Source organism: Stenella coeruleoalba (genome assembly GCF_951394435.1).
Source record: "Stenella coeruleoalba genome assembly, chromosome: 10".
In the NCBI taxonomy this organism is placed as follows: domain Eukaryota; kingdom Metazoa; phylum Chordata; class Mammalia; order Artiodactyla; family Delphinidae; genus Stenella; species Stenella coeruleoalba.
The window spans coordinates 40,004,848-40,019,123 of record NC_137156.1 but is presented as its reverse complement, the minus strand read 5'-3'; the positions used below and the strand labels follow the sequence as shown (position 1 = coordinate 40,019,123).

The window sequence follows — 14,276 nt, the reverse complement described above, 5'->3', positions numbered from 1 at the left end:
AAATAACCCTGAGAAGAGCAGATCGGGGCCATTAGCCCAGCCTGTACTGCTGCTGCCTGTTACTAGTGGAAAGTGGGGGGTTAGAACCTTCACATGGAGGACACTGACTTGGCCTTTCCTTGGCAGCATGCCTAACCTATGGCCGGTATGCCAGCAGTTCTTAACATGGGCTTTTTGTTTGGAGGGCTTTTTGATCCCTTGAAATCATTTGGGGTCTTGGTCTGCAGGAATCCCCAAGTAGTTACAAATGGAGACTGGGGTTTGGTGAGCCTGGGATTGGCTTCCTAGATGCTTCTGATTAGAGTGGTCCACATACCCTGAGAAACTAGTCTAGTATTTGCTTTCTTGACGCACAAATTGAGTACCCTTATGTTTGGGGGTAGTGATTTACTAGGTAAGATATTTAGGAAGAAAAATGAGAAGACCTGATAATACTCTGATCTAGGGACCCTGTTGTCTAGGGGAGTTTGGTAAATGGGTGGAATCTGCCTGTGGAAACTTCTAGGCCCCCTCCCTGGCCTGAGGAACTTCCTGTTGCCGTTCTTGCCTCCAGCACCCAGCACTGGAAAGGTGGCTCTGGTGTGGTGGGAAATACCTGTGATTTAACCGTTGACTTTATTTTTTACAATATTTTATTTGGCTGCGCCGGGTCTTAGTTGCTGTACGGTGGATCTTTAGTTGTGGCGTGAACTCTTAGTTGTGGTATGAGGGATCTAGTTGCCTGACCAGGGATCCAAGCCGGGCCCCCTGCATTGGGAGTGTGCAGAGTCTTAGTCACTGGACCACCAGGGAAGTCCCTAACCTTTGACTTTAATCTGCCTCATTTAACTTTGGTAAATAAAGGAACTAGACCTGAAAGGCTAATCAAAGCATAAATAAAAAATGCTGCACCTTCTCAAAACAAGCTTTATCTGTATTTGAACAGTGAAGAGCACAAGGTATTCACCAAAAGATTTGTCATTTTAGCTTTCAAGTTATAACTGCAGGTAAAGTAGCTAATCTTGTGATGAGCAGAGAATTTTGGTTCTCAAGGTGGTGATAGGCCTAACTTGCTCCTTAACCACAGTTAGGAGTGATGAAATACCTAGGCTTGTTGAACAATGTTCCCAATGGGTAAGGAGGGGGAAAAGCTGGCTGTGAAACTAGTTAGGATCCAATTTTACTGAAAGGAAAGAACTTTATGCCTAGTTAAAGTGTTGGAAGCTTACATACTAATGTTGACCACATTCAAAGCTGGGAGTTTATGTGATTTAGGGGATTTTCTGAAGTTCAATGATTTTTGTAATCAGAGAAAGGCAACAGCTCAAATAAGGCAGGAAAACTTGTGATTTGATGACTAGAGGAATATAATATAAAAAGTAATTGACAAATATGGGTACATTTTTTTTTTTTTTTTTTTTTTTTTGCAGTACACAGGCCTCTCACTGTTGTGGCCTCTCCCATTGCGGAGTGCAGGCTCCGGACACACAGGCTTAGCTGCCATGGCTCACGGGCCCAACCGCTCCGTGGCATGTGGGATCTTCCCAGACCGGGCACGAACCCGTGTCCCCTGCATCGGCAGGCGGACTCTCAACCACTGCGCCACCAGGGAAGCCCAAGTATGAGTACATTTTATACCCTGTCTTTTACAAAGCTGAGTACAGCAAGAGAAAATAAAAGACGTGAGGACCATTAGGTGAAGGGAAACAAGCAGGTCTCGCTTGTTAAGGTGGGCCCCAGTGCACCTTTGGTGGCCAACCCTGAGAGCCATAATGATCACAGGGCCTGTGAGAGAAAAGCAAACCACTTCTAGAAGCCAGGAAGACAATTGTTTGCACCAATAGCTGTGCTATCAATGAGCAGCGTCACAGTGGAGCAAGGGTTTCAGGGGAGGTTCCCATGACACTGTGCATACAATTTCTTGGGTGGAAGAAGACCAGCCGGGTGGTTGTCTGTGGGCTGAGGCCCCCCCCCTGTGCCCGAGTGAATCCCAGCTCTGCCACTCAGGAGCCGTGGGAGGCTGCTGAGCCGGCCTCTTCCAGAAAACTCATCTGAAAGTGCAACTGATGATGGTACCTACTAAAAGCATGACGGGTTTTGCACAGTGCCAGGCACTTAGTGTTCGGTTAAACAGCAGTTGTAAAATGGCAGTTAGGTATAGCTGCAGACACGTGTGCACCAGAGCGGGCACACCAGTCCCTGCTTGTCTGCCTTGGTTGGGTTTAGGACAGATTGAATGGAGGCCATCCCAAGGACATCTATCTCATTAATGGTGATGAGTGGGGAGAACAAGGTGCCTTCAGAATCAGTCACACCCTCTTGTTTGAAAAGAGCCAAGGATTGAAATCCTTAAAAATAGTTTTGGAAACTATAGGAATGTTTTAGAAATACTTGGGAACTTGAGTCCTACTGGATTATTGATTTGCATCACCTGAATTTAAAAATTAAACCCACTCCACTTTATAAATCTATGCCTTATGTGTTGGGATAGGAGTACTTAAAAACTAAGTCTATATTAAACCAATATGACTCACCACCTTCTGCTGGCCTGCCCAGAAGCTGTTTAGAGCCGTGGTGCCTGCGCTCCAGAGGCCCGTGGCACCATGATAGAGACGAAAGGAAAAAGCAGGAGGCAGAATGGGAAAGCAAAGCAAACAACGGAGAACACGTGTGGTGGCAGACTGATTCGATTCTAAATGAGGGTTGAGCTATCTTAAACCCCAGCCTCTAGGATGGTTTTAGGCTTTAGACTAAAGCTTAGTGTGCATCTGAGTTAGAATTCAGGGTTCAGATATCTGGGGAGCCCCAGTTCTCCAGCATTTGTACTAGAAGGAAATAAAGAGCCCCCATGAAACCCCAGGACTGCTCAGGCTTTGACCGTGGAATTGGCAAAATGATGGCCCACCTCCATCTTCCCTAGGGGCATCAGAAACAAGAGGGGCAGGAAAGAGAACTACCGGCCTCTTCTTTGGGCCCCTGTTTTCTTGGCCTTTTCTTGCAGCTTTCCACAGAACCCTGGTCAGGGAGAGCCACTTCCAGGAGAGAGCCCTGGGCTTTGGGCTCACAAGACCCACCTTCTTATCCTGGTTCCTTCCCTATTTTGAGACCTCAAAACTATGTAGTTATCACTCGCCCCTGTGCCCCTGTATCTGCTACATTCGTATATGAGGGTGGGGGGTGGCCAGTGAGGAGGCCAGCCATATTTCACCTACAGTATTCTAATAGAAATCACCTGCAGGCTGCTTACTCCAGGAGCATGAGGGCAACCCACGTGATGATGATTCAAGCACCCAACACATACAATCACCTATTAGTAGAGACTGGATTTTGCATCCAGCCCTAGGCATAGCACATGGTGGGTCTTTCATAAACCATTTCCATCTCCAGGAACCCCTCCCACTTGGTTGGGGCTCCAGGCACACTCCCCATCCTGCAAGCAACAGTCTTGGGTCCCTCCAGTGCAGTGGACCAAGACAAAAGGCTGCCTGATTATTTAATAGTATACCAAGTGCCTGGGCTTAAAGTCAGAAGACCAGGTTCAAATCCTGGTCTTACCACTGACAGCTGAGTGAGAAGAGCATTTAACCTCTTCTGTTTCCCCATCTGCAAAATTGGAGGTTGGACCAGAATGATCTAGAAGATGAGATTCTAGAGTAGGGTTGCCAGATTCAGCAAATGAAAATACAGGATGCCCAGTTAAATTTGAATTTCTGGTAAACCACCCATGTCCACTGAGGACACTGAGGTTTTCCCAGGCAGACAGGGGCAGGTTGGAGTCCAGCTTCCCCCGCCCCGCCCCCACCCCGGCTAGCAGCCATCCACTTCGGGAGCACTCACCTCCTTGAGGCTCTTTCCTCATGTGTGGAGTGAGGATGGGGCGGTGAGAACCAGTAGTAGCCACTGTGGACTGTGGGGATTTAACAGGGGGCCCATCTCAGTATTGAAGTCACCTGGGGCAAGTCACTTCATTTAAAGAGACAAGGCAACATAAGGCTCACTTCAGTGCTCAACTCACGACAGGAGGGGTGGGAAAAAGGTTGGAGTTGGCCAAACTTTCACAAGACCCCTAAATCCTATTTTCTTTTTCTTTTTTTTGGCCGTGCTCTTCGGCTTACAGGATCTTAATTCCCCGACCAGGGATCCAACCCGGGCCCTCGGCAGTGAAAGCGTGCAGTTCTAACCACTGGACCACCAGGGAATTTCCAAATCCTATCCATTTTGAGTGTGGCAGCGCTTGGGGCCTGCCAGCAGAGACGGAGTGGAGTGGGGTGACACACCAGGACCTGAGCCACGAGGAGTGCCCACCCGAAGCTGCCCAAACCCAGAGGTATGGCACACAACTGGTCACACGACTAACCCACAAACAAATAACTTTAATTTTTTTTTTTTAAGCAGGAGCTGGGCCTTGAGGGCCCCTGCGCCAGCCTTGCGCCACATTTATGATATAACCCATCACAGCTGGATTTAAAAAATACACAACAAATATATAATATACATTATAAAACCTAGGTTGGGTTTGGAGGTGGCCTGAGCGATATGCAAACTGTGAGGACCTTCAGGAAGCTCAGGGGTGGCCGGGCCGGGGTAGGAAGGGGCACAGTACTTCATACGAAACTCATAAATACCCACGGGCAGCGGGAGGACGGGGCTGGGGGCCGAGGAGCCTGGGTATTGAGAAGGGGCTGGGAAGGGTTAACCTTCAATCCCAGAACGGGGTGTGGGGAGCTGCTGCTCCAGGCCGGAGAGACTGAAGTGGGGAAAACAGAAGGGACAGGTGCCCCCCGAGGGTTCACCACCAGACGCAAGTCTTAGGCAAGAGAAAATGCCAAACTTTTCCGCTACCCCTTGTCCCTGGGCCAGTGGCCTGCCCAGGGGCTGGGGCTTCATCCTCCCACCTGACCCTCCAGCCTGCTTCAGGCCTGGGCCTGCCCCTGGAAGCCTTCGCCCATCGGGAGGCTGCTGGGTGGCTCGGGACTGGACCTGGGTCAGGCAGCTCTGAGGGCCGCACAGGAGTCCCCCGTGCTCTGGAAGGAGGTGGTCTGTTCAGGCCCCCAATCCAGCCGGCTGGCCCCTCAGTGCAGACCCTCCCTCCTGCCCCCGTGGCCAGCCCCCACTCCAGGGAGGTAGCATAAACCTGGGCTCTAGGGACAGGCAGCGCCGGGGGAGGACTCCAACTCCACCCACCCCTCCCACAGGTCCCTCCACTGAGATAGCGAGCCCCACGCTTGCCGTGCAGGGTCTGAGGATGGCACAAGGCACTTGGGGGCCTGCACGAGGCCTGGCACACAGCAGGCGCACAGAAAGTGTGGGCTCCTCTTTCTTCTTCTCAACTTGACCCCAACTCAACACTCCCCTTCTGGGGCCTCTGCACTCCGGTTCCCTTGGTCTCCATTCTGCCCTCACCCGCCCATCACAGTCCCGTGAGGGGCCAGCGGCCATGGGTGCCTGGGCTCAAAGGTGTCCTCCCAGTCTTTCGAGGCTGGGCAGAGCTGGGTATGGTGGTCAGCGTAACCGCCAGGCTGCCCCACCGCTGAGCTCTCCTCTCTTCTCCCTCAGTTAAAGCGCAGAACAGTGGCAGGGAGTGTGTGTGCAGGGTAGATGGGGAGGCCTCCTGGGTCCTGGGCCTGAGGCCTGGCAGGTGGATGAGTCCTCAATCCTGGACCCCTAGGGGTGCCAGGCAGGTGTGTGGAGAAGATGCTCGTCCTGGATTGTGATGGTGGGGGCGGAGGGCACCCTAGTCTTTGACGAGTTTGTAGACGTGGTGCTGGGCCCCGTGCTCGCTGGTGGAGACTTCAAAGACGAAAGCAATGACGAGCAAGGTCTCCTGGGAGTCCCGGCTCGTGACCACCTGGGGGCCGGGTAGGAAGATGCGGGAGGTCAGGTGGCACAGGGCCATGGGGCGTGCGGGCTGAGCAGAGCCTTCTCCTTTCTGGGGCTCGGTCTCCTCCTCTGAGGAATGGGTCTGGCCACCCCTGCTTCGAGGCCCCTGTGCCTGGGGTGCTCCCATGACCCCCCCGCCGCCCTCTCCCCCCGCCGCCTCCACACCTGCAGGATGGTGAAGTTCTCCAGGACGCTGTTCATCATGTACTTTTCGGGCAGGTGCTTGAGCTTGTGGATGAAGTTGATCATGTACTCGCACATGGGCGAGCGGTGGATGCGGTACACGAAGCGCCCGTTCTCCAGCCTGGCGTACTCGGTCTGCGGGAGCCGGGGTCAGGCGTCGCTCGGCTGGCCCGCCCCCAGCCCCCGCCCCCCGCCCCCTGGGCCCCCACTCACCTCCACCTTCTCCACCACCTGCTTGCCAAAGGAGCACACCTTGGTGGAGACGCTGATGGTCATGCTGTCGGCCGAGCTGTACTGGGAGCTGACCCCGTAGAAGGCGCCCGGGCCCTCCTGGATGGTGCTGTTGAGGTCGGCCTGGAGGAGGGGGCGGGGCGGCCTAAGGTGCTGTCCCAGGCCCAGGGAGGCGTCCCGCCCTGGGGCTGGGGGCATACATAGCCCACACAGTGCCCACAGGGCCGGGGAGAGGGGGTCGGTAGGGTAGGCCTGGGTGCATCGCACATCTGGGGGGACCCTTGGGAGCAGAGAGGGACCAGGGCAGCTCACCCAGAACTTGACGAGGAAGAAGGCGTTAGGGGGCCCCTTCTCATAGAGCTCCTTCAGGCCACCCTTCTTCTCGGGAAACTTGTCGTAGATCTGACGCACATCCACTGCCTCCAGGGGCGGGTCTGAGAAGGCGGGATTCGTCTGGCCGATGTGCACAAACAGGTGTTTGCTGTACTGTGGGGAGGGCCCAGTACAGGGTCAGGAGAGCTCGAGAGAGTGCAGGCCCAGGGGGAGCGGGGGGCTGCAAGGGAACAGACCTGCCCTATGGCCTCCCAACCCCGTGACCCTGAGCTGTGGCCCTGGACCGCACAGACCCTGCCCCACCCCCTACGTTACCGTGTCAGGGTCGCGCTGCACCTCCATGAAGGCGGAATATTCGAGGAGCCGCAGCCGGGAGGAGGCGATGGTGCGGTCCTGCCACACAGGCACAGAGGCAGCAGCTGAGGGGAGCGGGGCCAGGGGCTCATAACCTGGGAGGACGAGACGGACCCTCGTCTGCACGGGCGCGTGTGCGGCTACACACAGAGCCGCTCCCCACCCCCGCACAGAGCCTGTGTGCGAGCTGGAGAATGGTGCCCCTTTTGGACGGGAACACAGGCTGGATTTTGACTCCCCTGCCAGGTGTCCTTGTGCAGTGCACAGCCTGCAGCACCGTGTGTGGTGGCCCTAGTAATGTACATCAGTGGATTTTCCCTCATGTCACCATTAATGTGTGTCCAAACAGAAAATATAGACAAGTGAAAAACGTAAAAATAAAAATTACCCAGAATCCTAACTCCTAACGAAAGTAAAACTCTGAAGATTTCAGTGTATTTCCCTTGAAGGAATTATATATACATACACATATCAATGTGACACCTTTGGTGGTGTGTACTTGTAGCAGAGTTGTGGAAGCAACATTGTAAAAGGTAAGGGGGCTATTCCTGGCCTGTCCCAATCCCCTACAGATGCCAGCCACTCCTCCCTCCCAGCCCGCGCGCATGTACAGCGCGCGCACACACACATACAAGTCTGGCCCCAGCTCTTCTGAGCAGAGGTGCAGCTGCTGAGGGAGGGAGAGGTGGTGGCTGCCTTGTGCAGGGAACTTACTGCTGAGCGTCGGCGGCAGGGGTGGCTGGACGGGGTAGGCTGGCTGTGCAAAGGGCTTGATGCTGCAGACAGGAGCATGGGCTGGTTAGAGGGTCACCCCTTCCCCACTTTCCGCCTGGCCCAGTCACGTGGGTCTCATCTGGGATCCCACATAGGAAGCCACCAGGCCTTCCTGTGGAGGCCCAGAAATACATGCTGACCAGCTAACTCGTAAGCTTTTTGTTTTCTTCACGTCTTAACTTTATGAAGTCTGCCTGCATCTCACAACTGATGTGCACACTTAATGCAGCATTTCAAACCCACCCTGCAGAGCTGTTCATTAAACTGAGGGCATGTCTTAGGAAGAAAGTCATCTTAGAGTTGAAGGAGCTGAGAATACTTGACTACCTGACTTGTTGAATGAAAGACTGACTCAGAGATTAACTGAGTGAAAAATAATTGTAAGATGGATGACAAGTGGTTGATGAATGAACAAACACATGAATGAACAGACAGATGCATTAGCTCTCTTAACTGGCACTCTCCAACCCTCTATTTTTGAACGAAGACTTTGCTCAGCTGCTGCTGGAACCCAGATGGGAGGGGAAGTCCAGAGTGGCTGCCAGGGGAAAGAAGAGGGTGTGGGAAGGAAATGCCACCATACTCACTCCTGAGAGGGTCCAGGCTGCTGTCCCAGGAGAGGGGGGCTGCTCCAGAACTGCAGAGATGGGAAGAAGCCCAGGGTCCCTCAGTATCCAGGACCCCAACCCCGGCCCACCCTAAAGGCACTCCTTCACCCCAGTCCCACTTCCCAGGACCCCTGTACCCGAGAGGAAGTGGAGAAGACGGCCTGGGGCAGAGGGGAGGGTGGGCTGAACTTGTTCTGTAGGACGCTGGCTGAGACAATCTGGGCAGAGGACATGGACGCCATGCTCTGGAGGGCTTTGTCCTTGGAGACCTGGTCCTGAGGAGGGGAGAAGCCTTGTGAGGCCCAGGCCAGGCCAGAGACAAGACAGGGGCTTGCCTCAGGGGCCTCCCCCCAGGCCCTGTCTCCTAAGTGTACATCACCCCTCTGATCACAATCCACAATAAGAAATTATTTTACTCCATAACCCAGTATAAGCCAAAACAGTTCTCCTTATTTTGCTTATTTTGTGTGTCACGCACTCTCATATTTTCTGTTTCATCAGTGGTTCTCAAAGTATGGTCCACGGACCAGCAGCACCAGCATCACCTGGAAGCTTGTTAGAAATCAAATTCTCAGGCCCTAGCCCAGACCTACTGAATCTGAAACTCTGAGGGTGAGGCCGAGAAATCCGACTTCATAAGCCCTCCAGGTGATTCTGATGCAAGCGAAAGTTTGAGAACCACTATAATCCATTTTTTCAAAGATTTATTATTTATTTATTTTTGTTTATTTTCGGCCACATCAGGTCTTTAGTTGTGGCACACAGGCTTCCCTCTAGTTGTGGCGCGCGGGTTTTCTCTTCTTTACTTGTGGTGCATGGGCTCCAGAGCGTGTGCGCTCTGTAGTCGTGATGTGCGGGCTCCAGAGCGCGCGGGCTCTGTAATTTGTGGCACACGGGCTCTCTAGTTGAGGCGTGCGAGCTCAGTAGTTGTTGCGCGTGGGCTTAGTTGCCCCGCAGCATGTGGGATCTTAGTTCCCTGACCATGGATCGAACCCACGTCCCCTGCACTGTAAGGCAGATTCTTTACCACTGGACCACCAGGGAAGTCCCTATAATGCATTTTTTAAAAAATGCTGTTTGCAAGCCTATTATATTGATTTCACAATCCATAATTTGAAAATCCTATATTAGGTGCTCTCCCCTCCATTGCCCCCCACCCCCCGGGGAGGGGCAGTGCTACTTACCAGGTTCATGGCCTGTGGAAGAGAAGGAGAATGGATTAGAAGAGACACAGAGGAGGGCCAGATGGGATGGAGGGACATGTCATTTCATCATCCTCCTCTCAATGCCCACCTGGCTCTCAGTTCCTGAGAAGCGCAGGGAAGCTCAGAGGTAGCTGTGGACCCTCCCCCAGCCCCACTGCCACCTAGAGGGAGTGCGTGCCAGCTGGGGGTTCCCTGGAAAGGGTAGGATGAGGGCAGAGGGGCTGGAGATCCAGATGGTGGACCAAGCTGGGGCCCCTTGGGTCTGTCCACGTGTACTGCACTTTAGGCGTGGGGACTGGGGCGGGAGGCCCAGTCTGCTGGGCATTTGTGGGCAGGGAGAAGAAGATGCAGCCTACAGGGGCCTTGACCTGGGCCAGGGCCATGAACCCAAGGCTCTGAGATCCTCAGCCACAGAGCAGCCAGGATTGAGCGTCCAACAAGGAATGGCCATGCCCGCCAGTCCCCACCAGTGTCTCCTCCCTGCCCACCTGGAGTCCCCATGCAATTAGCAAGCAGCAGTTAGGAGGAAGGAGAAAAGGAAAATGGAGAAGAAGAGAGGTGGGCCTTAGTGGCCCCCAGGTAGTCTTCCTCTCCCTCGCTGTAGGGCTGGCTGTCCCCTTGGGTTCCTGCTTACTCTCCAGGGGCTCTGACCCTGTGTAGCCTGAAGTGGCAAATGGGCTTCGTCTGCTGCTTGTCTTTCTGAGACCCCCCTGCTGCCCCCCATAGCTCCTCAGCCCCTTCCCTGTCCCGGGCTGGGGTCAGAGAGCAGCATCAGGCCTGGGCAGGGCCAGGCCAAGTGGCAGGGGACCCCATACCTTCAGCTTGGACTGAATCTCCCGAGATTTCCGCCTGGCTAGAACCTGCAAGTGGCTAGAGACCTGTAGAGAGAGAGAGAGAGAGAAAGAGAAAAAGAACAGAAAGAACAGAAGAGGCAAGAACAGAGTTTCAGCCAGAAAAGAGGCACAGTGCGGCCAGAGAGCCAGCCAAGGCAGAGGCCTGAGCCGTGCAGAGAAAGTGGTATTGGCGCCGTGAGTGAGAGGCCGAGGAAGGGCTGGAGGCCCCAGTCAGGCGCCCAACGTACCTTGATGCCAACCTGGTACTCCCGCACCTTCTTCCGAGCTAGAACCTGTATGTGGCTGGACACCTAGGGGCCGCCCCGCGCCCAGCCAGAGAGGAAAACACAGACAGTGAGGAGGCATAGCACAGGGTAGCCACGGGCAAGGAGCATCCCAGCCCTCATCTCTGGGACCAAATGTAAGAGGGGCAACCGTGGGGCCCCTGTGGGCAGACACACCTTGGCCCTGCCAATTCTGCCCTCTTTTGGCCCTGTCTTGATCAAGGGCCTACCGTGGCTTTCAGGAGCACCATGTACAGTTGTACAGGTTGTTCACTGCATAAGCGCACCTGGCCCAGTGAGGGCTAAAATCCAGCCCAAGCTCTGCTGGCCAAGCTATGTGCCCTGGTGCACGACTGCATCTAAAGTGGAGGAAGAGAGACCCAGGAATCCAAAATGGCATCAGTCATACCACTGAAGGAAGAGAAGCTCCTGGATGTCAAAATAGGGGAGCTGCCAAGCTGGATACTGACGCAGGATTTCACCCCTAAAGGCATTGCTGGAGCATTTCAAAGAGGTTACTACCAGTATTACAATAAGTATGTCAGTGTGAAGAAAGGGAGCTTCGCTGGGCTTTCTACGGTGCTGGCAGCTTACATGCTTTTCAACTACTGCTGTTCTTACAAGGAGTTCGAACACGAGTGGCCACGCAAGTACCACTGAAGAGGGCCCGGTGTGAAGGGCACACTCTGCATTCCTGACCTTTGCCCAGCAGCCCTGAATCCTTTCATATCCTAATTGAGAATTAACACCCAATAAAAGATGACTGGTAAACAACAGAGGAAGAGCATCTTTGTATTCTTCCAAAAAGGGGTGCCTTTTTCTCACTGGTGTCCTCAGAGGAGACACTTTTTTTTCTAATTGGCATCACAGAGGCTAGCCATGGCCATAATGCTCCTGCTGGCCACCAGATTATACATCAAGCCCAAAATCCTTCACAAAAGGTCTCCCCTGTACCACTGCCTAAATCCTCCTGAGAACCCCACCAGCTTGCCGGCCTATGAAACCTGGCCTGGTCTGACTCCTGCAGCTTCCTCCCCCAGTACACATTCCTTCTCCTCGGACTAATACATGGCAGTGTACACTATCTCTATGCACACAGTATGTGCTTTTAACTGCATTTCTTCTCCAGCCCCTCCTCCCTGAAGCCTCCCTGTCCTGGCAGACCTGAGCTAGTCACGGTCTGGATGTGTGCGCCCTGGGCTTGCACAACAGACCTTGGCATTGTCAAGGATCTGGCCCTCAGCCTCAGAGAACCTAAGTGTCACTGTTTTCCCCATGAAACAAGCATGAGGGAACAGGTGGATCCTCTAAGCTGCTTCACACTTTCATTATCAGCAATTGCTGTTGGCTTTCTTTGCAAGTTGTTTTTATCTCCATAAAGAAACAGTTTCTTTTCTTTTTAATCATGGACTAAAAGTTACTATGTACGCGATGCTAGGCAGCCCCCTGCTGCTTGGTTAGAACCTAGGCGGGTGCTTCTCATGCCATCTCATGGTGCCTAGGATTCAGACCTATGTCTGGCAAGATTCCCGATCACTTCACGTCATGACAATAACTGACGTTTACCGAGCACAGCTACTATTGTTCCCAGCACTTTACATGTACCAACTCCTCTGACCTTTACAGCAATGCTAAGAAGTCGGTACTAATATTATTCCCAGTTTACAGATGATGAAACCAAAGCACAGAGAGGTTAAGCAACTTATCCAAGGTCACACAGATGAACCCAGGTGGCCTGACTCCACAGCCCACTTGGCCACCACCAATATACCCTTAGCCCAGAGAACTATCTCCAAATGGTCAACTCTGTGACAGCTGAAAGTCACATGGGACTTAATCCTAATGTAATATTTAGCTGCGTTTTCAATAAGGAGGCACTGCACTTGCTATTAATTGCTGTACGTATCTGTAAAAAAAAATGAAAATGGCATTTTTTTTCAACAGAGAGTAAAATGAAAACAACCAAAAAACCGTGCATGTCAGCGGGCTGCTCTTTGCGACACATAAAGACATGCCTTGTTCTCACAACCATAGGAAGGAACCCCCTTTAAGGAGATATCAGACATCAGAGTTCTAATACAGAATAAAGTTAGAGGAGTGCCACCCTTGCAAAATGACAAAGGCCAGAGGTTTTAAAAATCCTGAGCTTGCCGACAGCTCATTTGTAAAATGTTAACGTACAGCCAGCCTTCTCGGGATACCTGGCCAGGAGCAGGTATGATGCTGGACCCAGAATTAAGAGGCTCTGCTACCCTCCCTGGGCCTCGCTTAAAGATCCCTGGGCCCCTTCCAACTCTGACAAACAGGTTCCTATGAACATGTCTTTTGGGTGAAGCAGGACACGCTGGGACAGTGCCCTCCTCCTGTGCCTGGGATGGCTTTCTGTTTATAACTACAGTAATAATAATAGCAACAGCAGCGGCACATTCTTATACAAATACACTCTGTTCTACATATCAGCTATTGAATGGCTGAGGAACAGAGGCTGGAGATGAGGCACCCCCTGCCCGCAGGTATAGGAGCAAGGTATTTGAACCCCAGGGCTGATCAGCCAGTATTCCTCCTGTGGCCCCAGGCTCCAGGGAACTGGGCCCTTGTCCGTCCAGTTCCTCGCCGGATCCCTTGTACCGAGAACATAGCAGTAGCTCAATGATTTGCTAAGTCAATAAATGCTGTACATGAACTGGCCCAGGGAGAGTGGTTAATAAAGGCCTGAACAACGAGGGAGCATTTCTACTCCCGCATTGGGTGCGTGGACCCAGAACCTTCCTTTAAGACAGTGAGGATCTCGGGGGTGGGTGCAAGGCTCAAACCCCAACCAAAGAGGGAGGTTTGGGGGGCTGAGGGCCAGAGCTGGCCTCGGTTCTCCAGGTCCCTGCTTAGAGCCTGCCTCTCTCCCGCCACCCAATCATCTCCCAAATCACCAGTTTCTTCCGTCCCTACCACCACTACCCTCACCATTGCCGCTGCCCAGGCCACCGCTGCTGACCTAGGTCCCTGCCTTGGCCTGGTCCTCTCTATCCACTGCCTTGGGTGTTCCGGAGACAAGATGCCTTGACAGCTGCCACGTGCCACACCCTGATCTATTCCCTTCCAAGGCCCCCAGTTGCCCCCAGGAAAACCTGTCCCTCTGGCCTCCAGCTCAATCTCTCACAGCCCTCGGCTTTTCCCACCCCTCCCTCCACACACCACACTGCTAACGGAAGGCTCTTTCCTGCCCAGTGGGTTGAATCCTGGATCCACCACCTACCCGCAGAGTGACCTTAGGAAGTTACTTAACTTCCCTGTGCCTCGGTTTCCTCACCTGTAAAATGGAGATAATTACTGTACCTACTTCATAAGGTTGCTATGAGGACTAAATAAATTAATACAAAGTCAGCTCTGAATGGGCTTACAATTACTATTTGTATAGCCAACTTCCTCAGCCTGGAAGAATCCTCTCCCTTTTTCCTGCCTGGCTAAATCCTCTTCCTTCTTAAAAATACATCTTGAGTGTCATCTCCTCCAGGAAGCCTTCCTAGCCCTCCCCCCTCCCTTCCCCTCCCTGGTCCGGGTTCAATGCTTGTCTGACAGTACATGCTCCGATCTCAGCCATGCTGCCCTGCTCTGCCC

General features: G+C 53.1%; 2 protein-coding genes across 2 annotated transcripts in view; one reads left to right on the top strand and one right to left on the bottom strand.

Annotated features, from left to right (window-relative positions):
• Positions 1-4,659: 4,659 nt before the first annotated feature.
• Positions 4,660-14,276, bottom strand: part of TEAD3 (TEA domain transcription factor 3) — a gene marked incomplete at its 5' end in the record, with an annotated part of 23,067 nt that continues 13,450 nt past the window's right edge. The window contains 10 exon segments of the mRNA XM_079934473.1: positions 4,660-5,827; positions 6,025-6,177; positions 6,256-6,396; positions 6,586-6,759; positions 6,922-7,055; positions 7,675-7,736; positions 8,322-8,371; positions 8,480-8,617; positions 9,527-9,538; positions 10,629-10,691. Coding sequence (XP_079790599.1) covers positions 5,714-5,827; positions 6,025-6,177; positions 6,256-6,396; positions 6,586-6,759; positions 6,922-7,055; positions 7,675-7,736; positions 8,322-8,371; positions 8,480-8,617; positions 9,527-9,538; positions 10,629-10,691 — 1,041 coding nt within the window. The 3' untranslated portion in view covers positions 4,660-5,713.
• LOC307193040 (ATP synthase subunit f, mitochondrial-like) lies at positions 10,794-13,041 on the top strand. Its single transcript, XM_079934471.1, has one exon. The coding sequence runs from the start codon at positions 11,058-11,060 to the stop codon at positions 11,322-11,324; it is 267 nt and encodes an 88-aa protein (XP_079790597.1). The 5' UTR covers positions 10,794-11,057; the 3' UTR covers positions 11,325-13,041.

Coding starts and splice junctions, on each gene's coding strand:
- LOC307193040 (XM_079934471.1), top strand. CDS start 11,058: ATGGCATCAGTCATACCACTGAAGGAAGAGAAGCTCCTGGATGTCAAA.